Here is a 21,760-nt window from a genome sequence, read left to right as displayed (position 1 = left end):
ATTCTCGTGTTGCTATTTCTATTCTTTTTTGTTTGTTTTTTAAAAAGATTTAATTTACTTATTTGATAGCGAGAGATAGCGAAAGAGGGAACACAGGCAGGGGGAGTGGGAGAGGCAGAAGCAGGCTTCCCACCGAGCAGGGAGCCGATGCGGGGCTCGATCCCAGGACCCCGGGATCATGACCTGAGCCGAAGGCAGACACTTAACGACTGAGCCACCCAGGCGCCTCCGCTATTCCTATTCTGACTATCCAATTGTAAAAACAAAAAATAATCACTTTTTGATCTCAGACGTGATTCCTTTCCATTGTAGGAAAAACATGTCATACGTAAGAGCACAGAAAAGTCAGCTACTGGCACGCTGTTCAGTCCGACCACTGGTGAATGTTTCCCTCTGCACCTGCCAGGGACTTCTCGGCAGCAGCTTTCTGCGGCCTTTCCACAGGGACCCACAGTGGCCAAGCCCCAGAGGTGTGCAGGCTGCCACCACAAGGTGTGGGCTTCTCAGAAGCACCCCCTGGCAGCCCAGGCAGTGCCCTGCTTCACACACTCTTCCCTGTCCCCATTCAGGCTTCATAACAAATGCTTCCATAGCAATTTAAGAAATAATTTGCCTAGTAGAAGTTAACCAGAACTGTCTAGATGAAACACTTTGGTAAAGTCCTACCGTATCAAACATCGAACTTTGGGTCCGGTATTTTTGTGTCTGGTAAAGGGAAAACCACATAAACTAGCTGTGTCCTCGCTCTCCACACTTCTCCAAAACAAAGACACTGGGACTCTGTTGTAAGAGGAACAAGAGGGACACCTCCAGCCACGCTTGACCCAGAGGGGTCATGAGAAATGCGAAGACTGCAGATACTCCGGCCCCTGGTGGATGGACCGTGTCCTGCTCACCTCCTCCCTCCCTTTACTCAGTCCCCTGGGGGTATCCTCACACACCCGTCTTCTCCTCTGTCCTCACGCAGGGGACTGAGAGCCAGGGGCTCCACACTGAAATCCTCCCTGCCCTGCCCACACTGCTTCCCGCCTTCAGACCCCCGACCTTCCACCGGAAAGATGTCCACAGAGCAGAACAAGGCACCCCCGGCATCTCGGCGCCACGCGGGGCACCTGGGTGACCTACCCAGATCAGGAGCTGCACCAGGACCACGTTCCCCTTCCGGCAGGCCAGATGCAGCGCTGTGCGGCCGTCCCCCTCTCCGCAGGTCTCGTTCACCTCCTCCCGGGAGCCGTGCGCCAGCAACAGGATGACGGCCCGCAGGTCCTCGTCGGCGGTGGCCCGCAGCAGGTGCTGGCCCAGGGACAGCTCCGTGCAGGGAAGCGGCGCCAGGAAGAGCTTCTGCTCGTACTTGGCCCGGATCCACCGCTCCTTCTCCTCCCTGCAAGAGCCAGGACATGGGCGCGGTCACGTCAGGAAGGACAGCTGAGGCCGACCCCCACCCCACCCCGAACCTAAGTGGTCTGGAGGCCTCGGGGAGGAAGCGCAGTAGCAGGAGACGAGTGTCTTCACGGAGCACAAGGAAGCCCCCTGAGGGGCAGGGAGATGTGTCCTAGAGCAGAGGCTCTGGCCAGCAGCATCAGCACCACCTGGGAACTTGTCAGAAATGCAGATTCCCAGGCACTGCCCCAGACCTCCTGAATCAGAACCTCTGGGGGAAGGGGGTTCTGACACCTGAAGGTGTGCAGAGGCCCAAGGCCTTGAGTTCTCACGTGATTTCTTTTGGTTTTAATGCAGAAGCCGTGTCCAGGAAGAACCACCTTCCTGCCCGGGGTCTGACGCAAGGCAGGGTGGCCCAGAGGCCCACTCTACTGTAAGCAATGACAGCTTTTAGTTGGGATGAGAGGACACTGCTGGAGTTCAGGGCCAGGGGACAGGAGGACAGGTGGGGTCTCCCCCTACCTAGGTGAGACCTTGAACTCTTAGCTCTTAACTCCTCACCCTGGAAGGGGGTGTTGTGAACTCTCCGGGGTCTCCCAATACTTCCATTAAGGAACATCTTGTTACAGACCCACATATGAAACTACAGAGACCCCAATGGGGAGATCTGGCAAAGATAAGCAAACTAACTCAGTTACTACTTGAGTTTGTAATCTCTCTGGAGACCCGGGGAAGGCTGAAGTGGAGAGCGTCAAGGTGTCCTAGGGCCCAGTCCAGGAGAGACAAGGCAGGTGGCTCCTGACCAGAGCTGAGCTAGGGGTGCAGGAGGGGATGACTCCAGGGAGGACAGGGGAAAGGCCTGGAGCTCAGATGGCAACATGCTGCAACGGGTGTCCCTCCCCCAGCAGCTCGGCCTGCTTGGAACATGCCTCCTGAACTGGGGTGGGGGGTCCTAGTGGGACCGGATGCTGCCTACGACATCTGGAAGGAGGGCTGGGCATAGAGAGGAGGGAGGAGAATGGGAAGAGAAGGTAAAGAGACGAAGGAAGAAACCAACTGCAAGGTGTGTTCGCGGGTTTTGGTTTCGCAAACGGGGTGCAAGAGACTTCGCAAACGGGGTGCAAGAGAGACAGCAAACAGCTCAGAGCAATCCTCACGGCTCTGCGGGACTGCCTGGGGCACAACGCAGGAGCCTGAAGGGAGAGTTCACAGGCAGCTCTGGAGGTGGGCAAGTCTGGGGGGGCGCCGCTAGCCGGACAGATGCTTTTTGATGAGGATGATGAGAGATGAAAGGACAGCCCTGCAGAGCAGAGTGACTGTCATTACCGAGACTTGAATAACACACTGCTTCGCAACTGCCCCCTCCTAAAATCCAGTTTCCTCCCGGAGAAGAATCAGGGTACATAGCTACGCGCTACACAGAGAATCACTTAGGGCCTCCGTGATACTCTAGAAAGAAAACTCATTAACCATGACATTTTTCCTTCCGAAGTACAGAAGAAAGGCCTTGTTTACACCTTTTACCAGTGTTTACATTGCTCCTGGTGATTTAGTGTCGGGTGAGCCCTAATCTGTTTTTAAATACTTAGGCAAACAAATTCTTCCAGGACTAAATCTGGATTAGTTTTGCTTCACTTCCTGGTACATGCGAGTGACCCCCGAGTGACCCCCGACCCTTTTCATGCGGAGATTTCCAGGACAAACACTCGGCTACAGCTGAGAACCCACCCCACACCCCACCCGGGACTCTGCAGCCTGTCCCCTGTCCCCACTTGGGACAAAATACGAGCACAAAAGCAAGGGGCAGGAGAAAGAACACCCCCAACAATCCGTGTTTCTAGTGGTATTAAAAAAACCTTATTTAAAACGTATTTAACATATGTAGATGCATTTCATAAATCAGCAAAAAGAAGGAACAAAACGTGAACGCAATGAAAAGGGACCGTGGTGAAGGATGAGTCCAGATTTTGAAGTTCCAGTTTGCTAACCCTCGTTTTTGGGGGCAGGCATTAAAATCAGAGCTGTTTTATTCTGCTCTGGTGGATTTTAATGCGCGGTGCCAAATCGCCCAGGGATAAAACAGAACCGAACACAGTAACTCGTCCTTATTGTAATTATCCAATTCTCTCTTTAATATTCGGATACCCCAGCCGAAGACTGAGGACAGCCCGTAGCTTCTGAGTCCTGTCCAGCGGCCGGCGTGTTCTCCGGGGAAGTCCGGGTGACTTTCTGGCCGGGAGTCCGGTCACCCCGCAAGCGAGCTCACCTGGCTTCATGGGAATTGGCGTGCGTGTTTATTAAACTGCTCCTTGCTTTGAAAGCCGGTGCTGCTCACAGAGAGTCATTCACAAGCGCGGGTCCAGACTTCAGGGGCCGAGTACTATTTTGGGAGCTTCTTCAGGAGAAAGACTCTAATGTTCTGTGTGTGACATCAGCAACAGGGTCTTGGAGAAGGTTCCTGCAGGGAAGGCCCGAGGCTTGACCTCTTCACAGCTGGTCCACCTGTGACCCCAGAGAGCTGGAGGGAGGTGACTATTACCAACAGGGCTTCAGGACCTGCACCCACGCAAATACAGAGAACAGGCTTGCTACGGGGGGCCGTCCCCGAAGGAGCACTGCAAGCACTGGGTGGGGACTGCCTCTTCTAGCCCCACTCTACCTGGTCCCCCCAGAACTGTTTTAATGTGTGGCTTTTGTTGTGTGGTGGAACCAGGGCTCTTCATGGAAACTTCTCTGCTGTTTAAAAACAGAAGCTTCCCACACTGGCTCCTGGGCCCCGCAGGATTGCAGGGCGACCGTGTTTTTCTGATACCAGGAGGGACCAGAAAGCTAAGGGAGGCCACGGGGCTTCGTGCCTCCACCAGCACACCCCAGCTGGCAGAAGCAGAGAGCTCCGACAAGGGCATGGGGGTTTGCTAACTCAGGAAGCCCCTTTCATGCTCGAGCACTTCCCGTTATCTGGAAGCCATGTCCCCTGTCACTGTGCACCCTGGCAAATGGGGGGTCACCTTCACCCCGTGCACATCCACAGTGGTCAAGGGCGGGAGAAGAGAACCACCAGTAGCTACAAGGCCCTGGTTTTCGGCAATGGAGACTTGGCATGTATGTGCCTGCTTTGTTCCCCGTCCTCGTGGTGTAGACTGCCACACCTTCAGGGACCCCACGGGCCCTGACTTCCTCGTCTGTAAAGTGGGCATAGTGACGTCTGCAGCAGGCAGGGCGGTGTTGGGGCTGAGGCCGCTGAGTCTGGAGGGTGTGCTGGCCACAAGTGGCAGCTGTTGGCGCTATCACGATGGAATCAACTAGTGTCTGTAATGCACAACCGCTATCAAGCCCCCGTGAACTCACCTGTGGGAGTGATGTGTGTGACAAAGGGAGGCCGATGGCACAGGGGTCCGTGGGGGTCAAGTGCCTGCTGGATGCTTTAGGTTTCTAAATCTGGGCTGTCAATGAGCTGGGGAGGGTGAGGTGGGGGCCCTCGTCCAGGGGCCCTGACAAACCCATCAGCGCCCTGTGACTCCCCCACACCCTACCACGGGGCAGGGGGGGTTGGAATGCTGGGCGAGGGGTGCCCAGCTGGTCTGAAGTACCCCATCCGTGGCTGTCAGGGTGTCTGGGGCCAAGTGTGGTTAGCCTCTGGCCACAGCCTTGAGCTTTCTGACGTCTTCCTGGGTGCTACGGACTGAACCATGTCCCCCCAAATTCATATGCCGAAGCCCTGACCCTGATGTGTTTGCATTTGGAGACCAGGCCTGTAAGGAGGTCACTGAGGTTCAGTGAGATCATAAAAGTGGGGCCCTGTTCCACTGGGACTGGTGTCCTTACAAGACGAGGAGGAGACACAGGGATCTCTGTCCGTGTGATAGCACCATCTGCAAGCCAGGAAGAGCTCCCACCGGAAACCAACTCTGGCACCTTGACCTTGACCTTGCAGACTCCAGAGCTGGAGAAAATACATCTCTGTCATTACAGCCACCCAATCTGTGGTCTTCTGTTCGGGCAGCCCAGTCCGACCAACATCCTGGATGACCACGGTCTCCATCACCGTCATCTGGCTCCTGTGCCCACCATTAACACGTGAAAGACGGACATTCTGGTAGTGACTCCTTTGCTACAAGAATATTCTGTCTAAAACCATTTGGCCCAGGAGAGCAGGATACCGAAGCACAAACATGCCAATTGTTACTCTGCTGTCCCAGTCTTACTTCTGGGATCCCCCGCTTGTCTTGGCCGAGCCTTTCATTTTCCCCAAGGAAGGCCAGTTCAAGAGCAGTGTGGCTGCCTGTAGATCACGTCACCTCATTCCAATCCCCTGGAGGCCCGCTGCTCACAGGCTCCGTTAGCTAATGAGCTAAAAAATGACTTATTGGCATGGCCGGCCGTCAGCGGAAAGGAGGCCCAGCTCCTCATTTGAGCCTCGTGCTGACACACCTTTAAATAAATCAACTGCACAGGAGGGAGAGAAAATGAGAGAACGGGCAACGAATCAGNTGGCTTCATGGGAATTGGCGTGCGTGTTTATTAAACTGCTCCTTGCTTTGAAAGCCGGTGCTGCTCACAGAGAGTCATTCACAAGCGCGGGTCCAGACTTCAGGGGCCGAGTACTCTTTTGGGAGCTTCTTCAGGAGAAAGACTCTAATGTTCTGTGTGTGACATCAGCAACAGGGTCTTGGAGAGGGTTCCTGCAGGGAAGGCCCGAGGCTTGACCTCTTCACAGCTGGTCCACCTGTGACCCCAGAGAGCTGGAGGGAGGTGACTATTACCAACAGGGCTTCAGGACCTGCACCCACGCAAATACAGAGAACAGGCTTGCTACGGGGGGCCGTCCCCGAAGGAGCACTGCAAGCACTGGGTGGGGACTGCCTCTTCTAGCCCCACTCTACCTGGTCCCCCCAGAACTGTTTTAATGTGTGGCTTTTGTTGTGTGGTGGAACCAGGGCTCTTCATGGAAACTTCTCTGCTGTTTAAAAACAGAAGCTTCCCACACTGGCTCCTGGGCCCCGCAGGATTGCAGGGCGACCGTGTTTTTCTGATACCAGGAGGGACCAGAAAGCTAAGGGAGGCCACGGGGCTTCGTGCCTCCACCAGCACACCCGCTGGCAGGAGCAGAGAGCTCCGACAAGGGCATGGGGGTTTGCTAACTCAGGAAGCCCCTTTCATGCTCGAGCACTTCCCGTTATCTGGAAGCCACGTCCCCTGTCACTGTGCACCCTGGCAAATGGGGGGTCACCTTCACCCCGTGCACATCCACAGTGGTCAAGGGCGGGAGAAGAGAACCACCAGTAGCTACAAGGCCCTGGTTTTCGGCAATGGAGACTTGGCATGTATGTGCCTGCTTTGTTCCCCGTCCTCGTGGTGTAGACTGCCACACCTTCAGGGACCCCACGGGCCCTGACTTCCTCGTCTGTAAAGTGGGCATAGTGACGTCTGCAGCAGGCAGGGCGGTGTTGGGGCTGAGGCCGCTGAGTCTGGAGGGTGTGCTGGCCACAAGTGGCAGCTGTTGGCGCTATCACGATGGAATCAACTAGTGTCTGTAATGCACAACCGCTATCAAGCCCCCGTGAACTCACCTGTGGGAGTGATGTGTGTGACAAAGGGAGGCCGATGGCACAGGGGTCCGTGGGGGTCAAGTGCCTGCTGGATGCTTTAGGTTTCTAAATCTGGGCTGTCAATGAGCTGGGGAGGGTGAGGTGGGGGCCCTCGTCCAGGGGCCCTGACAAACCCATCAGCGCCCTGTGACTCCCCCACACCCTACCACGGGGCAGGGGGGCTTGGAATGCTGGGCGAGGGGTGCCCACCTGGTCTGAAGTACCCCATCCGTGGCTGTCAGGGTGTCCGGGGCCAAGTGTGGTTAGCCTCTGGCCACAGCCTTGAGCTTTCTGATGTCTTCCTGGGTGCTACGGACTGAACCATGTCCCCCCAAATTCATATGCCGAAGCCCTGACCCTGATGTGTTTGCATTTGGAGACCAGGCCTGTAAGGAGGTCACTGAGGTTCAGTGAGATCATAAAAGTGGGGCCCTGTTCCACTGGGACTGGTGTCCTTACAAGACGAGGAGGAGACACAGGGATCTCTGTCCGTGTGATAGCACCATCTGCAAGCCAGGAAGAGCTCCCACCGGAAACCAACTCTGGCACCTTGACCTTGACCTTGCAGACTCCAGAGCTGGAGAAAATACATCTCTGTCATTACAGCCACCCAATCTGTGGTCTTCTGTTCGGGCAGCCCAGTCCGACCAACATCCTGGATGACCACGGTCTCCATCACCGTCATCTGGCTCCTGTGCCCACCATTAACACGTGAAAGACGGACATTCTGGTAGTGACTCCTTTGCTACAAGAATATTCTGTCTAAAACCATTTGGCCCAGGAGAGCAGGATACCGAAGCACAAACATGCCAATTGTTACTCTGCTGTCCCAGTCTTACTTCTGGGATCCCCCGCTTGTCTTGGCCGAGCCTTTCATTTTCCCCAAGGAAGGCCAGTTCAAGAGCAGTGTGGCTGCCTGTAGATCACGTCACCTCATTCCAATCCCCTGGAGGCCCGCTGCTCACAGGCTCCGTTAGCTAATGAGCTAAAAAATGACTTATTGGCATGGCCGGCCGTCAGCAGAAAGGAGGCCCAGCTCCTCATTTGAGCCTCGTGCTGACACACCTTTAAATAAATCAACTGCACAGGAGGGAGAGAAAATGAGAGAACGGGCAACGAATCAGAAAAAAGACACTGACCCAATCCCCCAAAATAAAGAGATACAATCAGAGGTGCCGTAGTAAACATTTTCTTCACTTCCTGTCTGAAATGAAACCCCTTTATGAGCCAGCCGGCCACTTCCTCCCGCCCAGGGGCCAGGAAACTGCCTGGTGCACGAGCTGAGCCATGGGCCGGCCAGGTACTGAGCACAGGATTTGGGGATCAGAGGACAGGTGGAGCCCCATCCCCGGAGTCCTGCATCCACAGCGTCTTACAGGGTCGGCTGCGCTAGGATGGGCCCCAGTCCTGCAGCCCGACAGACAAGGCGTTGCCACACTTGACCTTGACATGGCTGAGGCTCCACGTGTCCCCCAAAGACCATCCCTGGGACACGTCCCACCTGCAGCCTGCATAGGTGGCGCACGCCGGAGGGAAACAGCTGTCCGCACCAGTAAGGACCGGACTGCCGGGCACAGCAGGTGAGGGGCAGGCTCTGAGTCCCGGGAGCCCTGCTGTGGCAACGCTCAGGGTGAAGATGATATGATGATGACGACGGAAACTGGCTTTCTTGAGAACTCCTGGTCACACCGGGCTCTTTAAGGGACCCTGAGCAGGTGACATGTTTTCACAAAGGAGCTACATATCAAACACTGAGCAAAACGCACGTGTGATGCCAGAGTCGTGGCCGTATTTTGAGAAATCATGACAAAAAGGAAAGGCCGTTTCCTGAGAAGCTTCGGGAAAAAAGACATGGGTCAATTTTGTCCCAAGGTTCAGAAGAGGTGAAGGGGTGGACGGTCTGTGATGGACGGCTTTTCCTATTTTGAAGTAGGGAGGCTGGGCCGTGAAGTCCCAGGGAGCCCGGAGTCGTCCAGGAAGGACTGGCCGCAGGACGAAGCTGGCAGCTGGTGGGCCACAGCGAGGCTCCCACGCCAGCCCTGGCCTTTGAGATGGGCTTTACGGCATCCGCTGTGGCCGGGACCTTGGCTGGGCCACAGCCCCACCCCTTTGGCCTGTGCGGGGACTGGATGGAGCGAGCAGAAGGGCTTTCCAGCCCGGTGTGCCCCGTGAGTAAGTGCTGATGCTGGTGCCATCCCGCCAGCGTGGGACCAGTAACCCCCGGGGCCTACGAAGATAAGCCAGGTGACACACAGGTGACGCACAGGTGGCAGCGGGGGCAGCCAACTCCGCGGACAACAGAATCAAGGCTAGAGGCAAGAAAAGATGATCAAGAAGGGGGCAGGGCAGAGGCAGAGATGAGCACTTTGGCTTGCAAAGGAAAATGTGCACGGTCAGGGGTGTGCGAAGTAGGGCTTTGCTGCAGCGTCTGGGACCGGCACCCAGGGCTGGGGCCGCTCAACATGTGTGGGCTGCACTGGGCCCCATCTTGGGTTCCGGGGTCCAGTCGTGGAGGAGGGCCACCGTGCCCAGGGCTGGCAGAACACTGTGGTGCTCGGCTCCGGGGGAGACAGGAGGATCGCTGATGAGCCAGAGGAGACTGGGATCGAAGTGTCTGGAAACGAAGAATGCCGCCAGGGCAAGACACGGATGGTGCTGATGACGATGATGGCAAAGACATCAACTGTGAGGGTCACCCGTCCTCGGTAACTGAAGGGGTGTCCTGGGAAGCACTGGGCGTCCCCGGCACCTGGAGCTGCCCAGTACTGGGCTGGTGTCTTTCTAGCCGCGGGACGTGTCCACGTGAATCCGCTAGACCGCCACCCTCCACCTTTGCTACGTGAAGCAAACCTTGAGCCCCTCACCCTTTCTCCACCATCGTTTACAAGTCTGCGTGAGCCACGCGGGGTCTTCGGTGATCGGCCTGGGCGCACTTGTTTACACACAAGGCAAGAGTCGCTACTAAAATGGCTTGACCCTGTCGCCCAGACTAGGAGCGTGACCACTCAGGTCACAGCTACTATTCGGTAAGTACCTCTGGTGTGTCAGCCATCGGGCTGAGCTTTTCATAAACTATCTGGTTCCACTCTGACGACACCTGGTGACGTACGCTGGTCTTACCCTCTTTTAAAAGGGGAAGAAGGTGAGCCCCAGAGAGGCCAAGACAGCTGCTCTGTGTCCCCCACCTGTGAGGGCCAAGCAGCTGACCCCGGGGGTCACCGCCCGAGCTCCTCCTCCAGGCTCCGCTGCCTCCTGCACGAGGAGACCTGACCCCGGCTCAGCGCCTGGGCAGTGGGCGTGCGGCACCGCTCTGCCCGTGGTCTCTCTTGGGCCATCCTTACACCCGCTCCCTCTCCTTGGGGAAGGGTTAGGGGTGAGTCGTGTCACCCCACGGGGCAGCGTGAGCCACATGCTGGTGTCTAGGTGTAACGGAAGTAAAACACGGAGTTCTCTGCTCAGTTCCTCTAGACATCCCGCACCCCCGCCAGGCATGCAGCAGCCACACGGAGCCGGCGGCTGCTGTCCTGTATGGTGCCCGTGACCTAGAACATTCCCACAGCTGCTTGCACAGGACAGCACCCTTCTAGACAATCTATACTTTCTTCCCTCCCATTTTTTTCCTTACCAAAACTGTTTGGCATTAACAATATAGAATGGAGAAAAGGAAACAACGCAGAGAGGGGAAAAGTGAGTGCAAACACCACAGACGCCAGGACCCCCAACAGGAGTGCGGTGAGGTGAGGTGCCCCGGGAGGCTGCGTCCCGGAGGGGCCCTCAGTCACTGTCAGCGAGGAGCAGAGCGCAGGGCAAGGCTCCCAGGCCTGTGGGGGGACCCGGAGAGCAAGGGAGGGTAGCCACTGTCTTCAGAGAAGTGTTGTCTTGCCGCGGTGCCCCCGTCTCCACTCCCCACGCGTCGGAGAGCTGCGAGGATGCGGCCAACATGTAACTGGCATCCTGTACACTTGAAGTCTGGCAGGGAGGGCTCGGCAGGCTGCCAAGGGGGAGCGAGGTTAATGGGTTGGATTCCCAGAAAAGGCAGTTTTTAGCAAATAACCATAAAGCTTCTGATTGGCTCTCGGCACAGTTCTGTGGCACTCACTCCAGGAGCCGAGTCCTGCGGGACACAGACACCAGCGTGGTGACCGGATGCCCCACTGGGTCCTCAAGGACCTGCCACCCTTGGAGGATCTGGCCCCGGCCTTCCACTCGGCACGAACAAGACTTTCCCTAAATGCCTCCATACGACGTGGACTGGCAATGGACTTTCCCGAAAGCCCCCTCTGTGTCAAGTCTAATGTGTTCATTTTTATGGGAACCCCTCCCCGCAAATGTTAAAAGACCAAGAACTTTTTTTTGGGGCCTGTCACTTGTCACATTGTTCTTTTCGGAAACATCTCTCTTCCGCCTTCATGGGCTGGGAGAGGATTTGTCAACACTGATTTTAAAGGAGATTCTAGAGCAGAGCATATGAGAGCGAAGGGCCATCTTAGCGGTGAGGAGGAGACGTGCTCGACTCACAGGGGGCCAGTGACAGTGACGGGAGAGGGAAGACAGGGCTCGCTAGCAGCAAGGAATTTCCAAAGTGTCTTTCTGCCTCAAGCAAAGCAGGAACTGGGAGGGAGGCACGGAAGGGGGGCTGGAACAATATGTTAGGAAAACAGGGGGCTTCCTCTCTCTGCAGGGGAAGACCCCGGCCGCTGCAGGCCGAGCACTGAGCACTTGGCTGCCCCTGGCATGCATGCCTTCTCCCCCGGCCGCGTTGCTAAGGGAGGACGGCCAACAAAGACCAATGGATATTTATTCCTTAATTACCGAAAGCTTTTAAGAAACTGGCCACTGTAAATCCCGCATGCAGAGAGCAGGAGGCAACGGACGAGGATTTATGCTCATGGGGCAAAGACAAAATAAATATCCCGCCTGACTTCTGATCAATATTATGAGTGTTTTTGCCAACCTGCAGGGTGTTTTATGAGCTCAGAGGAACAGAACAGAATCATTATTAATTAAATAAAGTCAACTGTATTAGGCTTATTACTTGTGTGAGTCATAGGTAAGTGTGCCCCGCTGCAGGTGTCGGGGGCGGGCGGCTCCGTGTACAGGTGCCGCCCCAGGCAGCCCAGGATGCGGGAGCATGTGCTCAGGTGCACTGCATGCCTGGTGCACGCCAGCTCAGGCCCACCTCGACCCAGAAGGCAGTGCATGAGAGTGTGAGTCGCCATGAGCAGAGCTGGGTCTCACCCCCACACCTCTGTCTGGGCTTCAGGCTGAGTCCCGGGGCCCCTGTGGCTTTGCTGGCATTAGCGCTGGGCACCTCCCAACACCTGTCTGTTCGGAACCTGGCCAAGCTGAGCGGAAATATCAGGGCAGATACAACATCACCCCTCTCAAGATTTGGGACAACCTTCAGGGATTCTCCTTGGAAATCTCAAAGGAGGCATAAAGGAGAGATGTCAGGCTGGGTCCCAAGCTCACGTTGGCCTGGGAAGGGCCATTCAGCTAATTATGGACCAGACCCAGCTCAATCCTCACAACCTGTTGGTTGTCTATGATGGGCCAGCTGGTCACGAAGAACAGACCTGGGCGTCTCTGGGAGGGCGGTGGCCGGCCCTGACGCCCTTTGCCAGGCACCCACCCTCTCCCGGGCCTCCATTTCCCCTCTGGAGAGGCTGGGTGATTTGAAGGCCCACTGACGCTGCAGTTTAAGGTTCCGAGGGAACATCAGCTTGAGAGGTCATCGTCAGTGATGGGACAAAGGCGGGCATTGTCTCACTGGGCTGGGAGAGCCCCACCTGCTGGGCTGGACGTCCACCCAGGCTTTCTTCCTCTCGCTGTGTCCACTCGAAGGAAGGCCTCAGCCTAGCTTCCCATTTGGACAAATGCGCCTGTGCAACACACACTCACTTGCTGTGGCCTTCTTCCAACCATCTATCTGGGGCCCGGCACACTCTCACTGCCACAGGCAGCAGTGCCATCGGGCCTCTCCGGGTCCGCTCCTGTATGACCTGCTGATGCCATATTGTTGCCACGAGCCCCATGGCCTGTGAAGCTGGAATCACCGGCCCAGCCTACGGCCCTTGCTTTCTCAGGCTCCATTCGTGGGAAATTAATCCCAGAACAGGAGAATATGCTCACGTTCACTTTCTGGTCCCTGGAATTACTGCATGGACCCCAGGGTCCATGTCACTCCAATCTTTAACTGCCCACTTGGGGGGGCGACCAGTTAGGGTGGGTGTGGCTGGAAGGGGAGGCGGGCCTGGAGGGGCTCTCTTCCCATTGCCAGGACAGAGCCGGTTCACTGGGGCTGGCCCTGGAGAGTGGAGAGCAGGCACGGGAGCAGGTAGAAGGGCAGGGGGTGGGCACTGAGGGCAGCTCAGAGCACGTGTGACTTTCAAGAAAACCCTTCTGAAAACCTGGGACACTACGAGAGAAAGGCAGAATGCCCAGACTGTTCCAGAAGCAGCCACAGTGTTTTTATTTTCAGGATTCCCCCCTATTTTCTCATCTATTCTAAAACAACCCAGCAAAATGTGGGAGGTTAAAGGAAAAACCACGGTAGTTACAGCCACCTCAACTCACAAACTCTTCCCGTCTCTGTGCTCCTGTGTCATGTTCCACTCCCAGACATTTTATCCTGTTGGAATTTTAGCAGACACCTTTATTATTCTGTGCAAAGCTAGTTTGACAAATTAAGTTTGTGAATTAATTTGCAAATTGAGTGAGTGTTTTCACATTGTAATCACAGCTCAGCTACGGTAGCCACACACACTCGATGTTTCCGTACTTCAACGTGAGAAAAAATGTGAACAACTGTTTTAGAGCATAAATCCCGATAAATCTGTGCCAAGCGAGAGGGAGCCTGAGCTAGTCAGGTGAGGTGGTCCTCCATCCCGCGTAATGTGGCATGAAACGGGACGCGCCTCGGCAGCCCTCGCGGCGGCCCTGGTGGTAGGACCCCCATCACAGCGAATTAAGTTCACCATAACAGTGGCTGATGGGATCCGCTTTGGAACATATCGCATCATAAACAGATAAGGGAAGAGAAATGGCCCTTTTCCTCCGCTCGGAATACTGTAAAATGGATATAAGCCTCTGCTGTGTGTGCTCCAGTGCCCTTTAAACACCAGGGAGCAGAAACTCCAGGGCTGTTCGTAAACGCAAAACTAAGGGACAGGACGGGGTAACTGCAGACGGCCAAGCACGACCTGGTGGCTTCTCAGAGACCTGTCCGCTAAGTGGTCATTAACCACGGACAGGAACAGGGAAGGCTGCGGGTTACTGACTAGAGACACTCTTACAAAGCGATGTAGGCTCTGAGCGGGTTTCTAGTAAAAACAGCCAAGTGCCTTTAAGAACTGCAGCCTTTAGCAATATGATGTTTCTGAAGACCTAACACTAATGATTTTGAACAATAAAGAGTCTTAATGTAGTTTTCCTTTTAATTTTGGGGGGAAGGTGGGGATTGGAATAGTCACGTGGTTTCTCAACAGCCACACAAACAAAACACTAAGAACAAGAACAAAACAGATGTTACAATGGGAAATGCATTCCAGAGGCTACGCAAATGGAAAAGGCATGTAAGATGAGTTTGCGCGTTAATTTTTTTCAAAACACGAAAACATAAAAACGTGCTGAAAGATCTTAACCAGATCAGCCGTCGGCTTGACTGACACACGCGGGACAGTGGGGCTGGTCTGCCAGCGACCCTTCACACCAGCCAACGTGGACTCCATTCCAACGTTAACGGCAACTGAAAATCTATTAAAGACTAGATGTCCCTCTTAGAGAAAACCCAACGGAGGAGTAATGGCTGTTCACTTTCTCAACTGATCTTAAATATTGACAATATTAGACCCAATCTACACCCCCCCAGGTACTATTTTTTCCAAGTTTGGTCACGTGTGAGGGTAGAGGTGACTTGGGAATGATTCACCACAGTGTACACACGAATTCTCTAGAGTTAAGGAAAGCATGATTCTTTAACAAGCTAAAGTTAATTCTTTCATGAAAATTGCCAAACATCTATCTAACTAATTGGATCGAGGCAGAAACTGGTCAATGCTTTATTTTCCACAATTGACACAGCGTTTAACTTGCCCAATGTCATTGTCTTTGCTAATGCCACGTAAACATTCTGCCCAGCTTTTCCCTGGAGAGGGAGTCCTAGAACATTGGTACAGAGAAGACGTCAGGGGTTCACCAGCCCAGGCTGGCTTTGTGGGGTTGTACACTCTGCAGACACACAGGGCCCTCGTCCCAGAAGGGGCCCACGCTTGGTTTAATGTTCCACTGTTTTGAAATTCCTGATGGTTCCTGAACAAAGGCCCCACAAAATCTCTAATTTGTCCTAGATAGTCTAGTTGGTTTAGATTGATTGATTGATTGATTTTAGAGGGAGAGAGTGTGAGCAGGGGGAGGGAGAGAGAATCTGAAGCAGACTATGCACTGAGCAGAACCGGATATGGGACTCGATCCCACGACCACGAGATCATGACCTGAGTAGAAACCAAGAGTTGGACACTTAACCAACTGAGCCACCCAGGCGCCCCCTGGATAGTCCCATTGCTTTAAAGTATCAGTTTGTGGGGCGCATGGGTGGCTCAGTTGGTTAGGTGTCTGCCTTCGGCTCAGGTCATGATCTCAGGCTCCCTGCTCAGCAGGCAGTCTGCTTCTCCCTCTTCCTCTGCCCTTCTCCCCACTTGTGCTCGTGCTCTATCTCATGTAAATAAATAAAACCTTAAAAAAAATAATCAGTTGCTCCAAAGCTATCTCCAGTCCACTGAGAAAAGGCAGAACATGAACCACGTAATGGAGCTTTCATAAAGCTAAATTTACGTATTTGTAGGGCCCTTCCTTTTCTGAGGTTATGGCCTTCCTATCTTCTGGCTGCTAACGTCCTTTTATGAAATTATGGTGACAACAAACAATTTATTATGTGTCCTTAATATGACAAAGGTGGGAACCAGCCACCCTCCATCTTTTTTTTTTTTAAATTTTATTTTATTGTATTATGTTAGTCACCATACAGTACATCCCCAGATTCCGATGTAAAGTTTGATGCTTCATTAGTTGCGTATAACACCCAGTGCACCATGCAATACGTGCCCTCCTTACTACCCATCACCAGTCTATCCCATTCCCCCACCCCCTCCCCTCTGAAGTCTTCAGTTTGTTTCTCATAGTCCATAGTCTCTCATGTTTCATTCCCCCTTCTGATTACCCCCCTTTTCTTTATCCCTTTCTTCCCCTACCGATCATCCTAGTTCTTATGTTCCATAGATGAGAGAAATCATATGATAATTGTCTTTCTCTGCTTGACTTATTTCACTTAGCATTATCTCCTCCAGTGCCGTCCATGTTGCAGCAAATGTTGAGAATTCGTTCTTTCTGATAGCTGAGTAATATTCCATTGTATATATGGACCACAACTTCTTAATCCAGTCATCTGTTGAAGGGCATCTCGGCTCCTTCCATGATTTGGCTATTATGGACAATGCAGCTATGAACATTGGCAGCCACCCTCCATCTTAACTGGGAAGCCCTGGTCCACCCAGCCCCTCTCTGCAGAGAGCCTCGCCCACGGAGGAACTGCACACTGACGCAGTCCTGTGCTCCCGTGAGCATGCCCCTCCCCCCTGTCCTCACGCGGTGGGACGTCTGAGGCCTCTAGGACAGGCTCATAGAAAAAAAGGATTTCTATGAGACAGCCAACACTCACCATTTAAATGTGTCAAAAATCTAGAATCTGGGAAAACAGTAAGGTAGTTCCTCAAAAGATTAAACACAGTATTACCATATGACCCAGCAAAGCCACTTCTGGGCATATAGGCAGAAAAACTGAAAGCTGGACAGCGAAGAGATATTTGAACACCCAGGTTCACAAGAGCATTAGTCACAATAGTCAAAACATGGATGCAACCTAAGTGTCTACCAGTAGATGAATGGATAAGCACAAGGTGTCTATCTGTACCATGGAATGTTATTCGGCCATAGAAGGGAATGGAATTCCGTCCCACGCTACAGCACTGATGAACACGGAGGACATTATGCTGAGCAAAATAAGCCAGACACAGAAAGACAAGTATTGCATGAGTCCTCTTCCACGAGCTACCCAGAAGAGTTGCACTCAGAGACAGAAGATGGAATAGCGGGCACTGGGGGCTGGGAGAGGGCGATGGGTGTTTCTGTTTAATGGGGTCAGAGTTTCAGTTTGGGAAGGTGCGAGGAAGTTCTGGAAATGATGGGGGTGATGGCCGCACAACAATGTGGACATATTTAATATCACTCAACTGTATAGTTAAAATTGATTAAAATGGTAAATTTTGTCTATTTTGTCTCAATTAAAAAATACTCTAGAATCTGAGTGCTGTCTTGTCCACTCCACCCCCCGCCCCGGGCACCACTGTGTGAGACTCAGGTGGCGAGCCTGTACCGTCACCGCTCCTACTATGAGACCCAAGCAACTTCACGTCAATATAACGTAGTTACCGACGCTATGCGGTCCATACCCCGTTCCCCCAAGTGATCCCCGACACCCTCGAGAGCCGAATGTCTCTCCCAGCCACAAGTTGTTCCATGAGGCGTGCCGCATCTGATCCCCCCTCCAACTCCTTTACTTTGGCGGTCCTCCCAAATCCCTCCCCTCTGTCTGGTCTTGAATTGCATGGGGAGTTTTGAGGAGTCCAAGCAGTTTGGATTGTAGCCTGTCCCCCAGTCTCATTTTGTCTGACTCGATTTGGGTCACTTACTTTCAGTGAGGACACTAGACACGTGCCCACTGCTCCCCCCATTGCACTGGGAGGTACAGCCTGGGGGTGCTCCCACTACCGAGTCTGAGCACAGGTGAAACAGTGACCCCACACCTGTCCTCTGCCCAGAACCTTCTCCCTTTTATAACTAACAAGTGACCTGGGGCTGATCCCTTGACACGCCGAACCTCTGGTTCCTCAAGACATTTCCCCGAAGCCCATGGGCTGACAACACCTGCGGAGTCAGCTGGTACGTCCCTGGAGGCAAGACAGAAGCCTTCCAGTTCTGTCAGTACTTCTCTGATTATCAGCTGGAATTTCCTGTAAAGAAGAGCCGCCCACCCCCCATACCTCCTTTTGGGAGTATCACCACAGACCCACAGGCCTTAAAAAAGTCACCGTGTCCTAGAATCTACGACCACCATTATTCTGACAGTTATACTGCTCCAGGGTTGGCCACGGGGCGCCTCCCGGAGCTGCCCCTGCTCTGTATGACAAGCCCCCTCGGTCCCCGACAATGTCGTGCTTCCTGGCACAGCAGTGTGTCCCAGGCCGACCTTGTCCTCTCCCTCATCGGGGATGAGCCATTTCCCTACGGAGTCCTCATCTTTTTACTGATGCTACCATTTATTTTGCTTTATTTTACTTACACTTTGATATTCATATGTAGTTTCAGGACATAATGTGGGGGGAGCCCATGCACCCCTTAGCTAGCTCCCCCCAATGGTACCATCTTGAGAAACTACAGTCAAGCCTAACAACAGGATATATCTTGATGGCGACACCATCCAGCCACCTCGTTCAGATCTCCCCACTCTGAAGTGCAGTCATCTGTATCTGGGTGTGCACCTGCTTAGTTCCACGCAGTTCCCCCTCACAGTCAAGGCAGGGAATGTGCCCACGAGTGGGGTTCCTCTTGTTCACTCTTCCATAACCACACCCCTCCCCATTCCCTTCATCCCTAACCCCTGGCAACCACGAACCTGTTCTCTCTGTAATTCTGTCATTTCCAGAATGCTCCATAAATGGAATCATACAGCATGTAATCTTTGAGGATGTGCTGTTTTCACTCAACATAACTCTGGAGACCCCTCCAGGCTCTTGTGTGTGTCTGTTGCTGAGCCGCGTTCCATGGTACGGATGGACCACAGCGTGTCTAACCATCCCGCTGAGGGACGTCTGCGCCATTACAAAAACAGCTGCCATGAGCATTAGATAAAGGTTTTGGTGTGAACTTAAGTTTTGATTTCTCTGGGATAAATGCCCAAGAGTGCAGTTGTCTGGCTGTATGGGACTTGCGTGATTGGTTTTATAAGAAGCCGCCAAACTGTCTTCCAGAGTAGAAGTGACGAGTTTTTAAAAACATTACTTGGTAAAACTAAATTCCATTATGAGAAAGGAACAGAGGGAGCGCTTACGATGGAGAGGAACGTGGCACCGCCTGCGTGTGAACGAGAGCACAGCGTGCTGGGTGACCGGGGCCGCGGCAGCCTCGGTCTGCAGCCGTCTAAAATTCCTGGACACAGAGGCTCAGAGGACTCTAGTTTTCTTTCTGCAAGTAGACGAGACCTAAAACCGAGTGCAGGTATGCAAGTGTGTGTGTGTGTGTGTGTGTGTAAGGGGTGGCTAAAGATACGGGCACGGAGCTCGGAAACTGTTCCTAACACTTACACGTGAGGGTTGCGTTTACAAGTCGGGCCAGCACAGCAGGGGAAGCCCCATGCTGCTAGATTTTGAGTGAAAAAAGTGACGAACACAGAAATCCGGACGACTGAAAACAGAAGGGTCTCCCACACCTCACTGTCCTGAGGTCTTGGCCAAAATAGGGGCCTCACACCAGCCTGGCAAAGCTGTGTTTGCTTTTCTACACCTTTCTTCTGTTCCTTCCCAGTCTCTTCGGGGCACATTTGGAAATTATTTAAAAAGATAAAATGCCTCTAATCTGTTACCAATTAGAAGACACATGTGAATATTATTTTCTAATTTGTGACTCTTGAGTGTGTGTCTCAAACACCAGAGAGAAGTAATTGAAATAATTATGTCTGCTCCTGAATATTTCTATTATGTTCCTGAAATAAGAGGGTAGATGTGTCCTCTTTGCATGATGTGCCCGAGGGTTGAATGTATCAATAAGAACATCAAAGCCCTGGATGTGAACGACCACAAAACGGCAATTTCCAGCCAGCCCATCGGTGGCCCGAGCAGCTGGAGCCTGGGCGGGGGGGGGGGGGGGGGGGGGCTGGCCAACGGGTCAGCAAGACAGCGCCAGCCAGCGGTCTTTGTGGAGAGCTCGAGGGGAGTGGGAGCAGGGGTGCAGAGAGGCGGTGGGCTTCCTTGTGAACACGGGCTCTTCCCTCCAACTCCACTGGTCCCAAACTTCCCTCTCCCAGTGATAATTTGCAGCCGGAGGGCTGTGCCGTACGAGGCATAAGCCTGATTTATAACATGAGCAGTGTGCACTTTTTTTTTTAAACCTAGTTATAGTGCGACTTGAGTGACTAACTCCTGAAAATTGGTAATTTCTTGGTGGTTAACAGTAGAAAGTCCACCAATGACAGGCGAGGCCCGCTAATAAATTTATAGGGCGTTCTATGCCAATTAGACCTCGTCAGCCATTCAAAAGGCAGGGATGCCAATCAGGTCATCATTCCACAAATGCACTCTTTATTGCTGACATTCTTGCAATTCAATCCCCCATTTCTATGTTTGAAAAGCAGCATATTAATGCTGACTGTACAGGAATCTGTAATTTCCAGGGAGCCTTTCTGGTTAAACCACCTCCCTCCTCTTCTGTGCAAACTTCTCTTTGTTCTTGAGGGGTCAACAGGGACCCGAAATGACCACGAGATCTACAGAGAACAAGATTCATTCCACACTTTGGGTTTCCTCGTCAGGCACCGGCCGGCAGAGAACCTTCTGGTTTACTGGTACAGCTACCTTCAGTGAGGCACCACGTCCTCCTCTGCCAGGCCCCGAGGCCCGGGACGTGCTCATCTCCATCGTGGAGCTGGTAGAAAGCACCTTGGGCTCAGCAGAGCCGGCGTCCTGGCAACGGGGAGACCCAGAGGCACAGAGGTAGTACCGTCCTTTCTGGAACAGTGAGGGTACGTGCGGACCTGCCCAAGGAAAAAGTGGGGACGTTTGCTCTTTGCGTTAAAGCAACCGACCAGAGGGACTTTAATTCTGTATGTGTTCTGGGGAAAAAAATCACAAAAGAAGTATATGATCTTTAAGAAAAAGTCAACTTCGAAGAAATGGACAAGGTGAACTCGGGTGTTACCACCTGTGTGAGCGGTCTGCCTTCCACCCTTTCCCCTTCTGGGCATTTCCAGCTCTGCACGGCACCCCAAGTATGGTCCCCCCACCCTTTGCATTTCGTTCCTCCGAGGGATGGCCGTTGACATCGCTTCCACCTCTGTACTTTGAAACATATAATTCTTTTTTTCCTCTTAGTTGGAGTTCTTTGAATTTGATTTGATAACCACCATCACCCAATGCCCTATTAAGCATTCATTCTTTCAAGAAATATCAATTGAGCACTCACGAGGAGTTAGGCACCGCGCCGAGTTAGGGTCTGGGCTACAGGGTGAACAGAGGCATATGGAAAAGTAAATACGGCACAATGGGGAGAGAGCCGCTGCTGTAATTTCACAGGAACAAAACAAACTGAGGAAGAGAGAGAATCCTTCTCCTCTGGGTTTTTATTACATAGACAGCTCTGGATTTAGTTTACAAATTCCAAGTGTTGCCAACCCAGATAAGAAAAACATACTATTTCCCGCAGATTAAGAACACATAAGGGGGGCCCCGGCTGCCTCAGTCAATGGAACATGTGACTCCCGATTTCGGGGCTGTGAGTTTGAGCCCCAGCTGGGGTGTAAAGATCACTTAAAAATAAAGTCTTAAAAAAACCCCCACATAACACACCAGTCCGTGTTAGTGCATCTACAATCTGCAGACAGAACGACTAACACAAATCTTTTAAGCTCACAGGCATCAATTTCAAGATGCACCTACCACCCACTGACTTAATAGCACGGGCAGCCT

General features: G+C 53.0%; 1 protein-coding gene across 11 annotated transcripts in view; it reads right to left on the bottom strand.

Moving 5' to 3' along the window:
- AGAP1 (ArfGAP with GTPase domain, ankyrin repeat and PH domain 1) overlaps nucleotides 1–21,760 on the bottom strand; it is a 546,965-nt gene that overhangs the window by 8,205 nt on the left and 517,000 nt on the right. For all 11 annotated transcript variants that reach the window (XM_034655451.1, XM_034655453.1, XM_034655455.1 and 8 more), the window contains one exon: nucleotides 1,126–1,381. In XM_034655451.1, the coding sequence (XP_034511342.1) occupies nucleotides 1,126–1,381 (256 nt within the window). The remainder of the gene's footprint in view (nucleotides 1–1,125; nucleotides 1,382–21,760) is intronic.

This window comes from Ailuropoda melanoleuca, chromosome 2 (assembly GCF_002007445.2).
Source record: "Ailuropoda melanoleuca isolate Jingjing chromosome 2, ASM200744v2, whole genome shotgun sequence".
Taxonomy (NCBI): Eukaryota; Metazoa; Chordata; class Mammalia; order Carnivora; family Ursidae; genus Ailuropoda; species Ailuropoda melanoleuca.
This window is presented reverse-complemented; position numbering and strand designations above follow the sequence as displayed.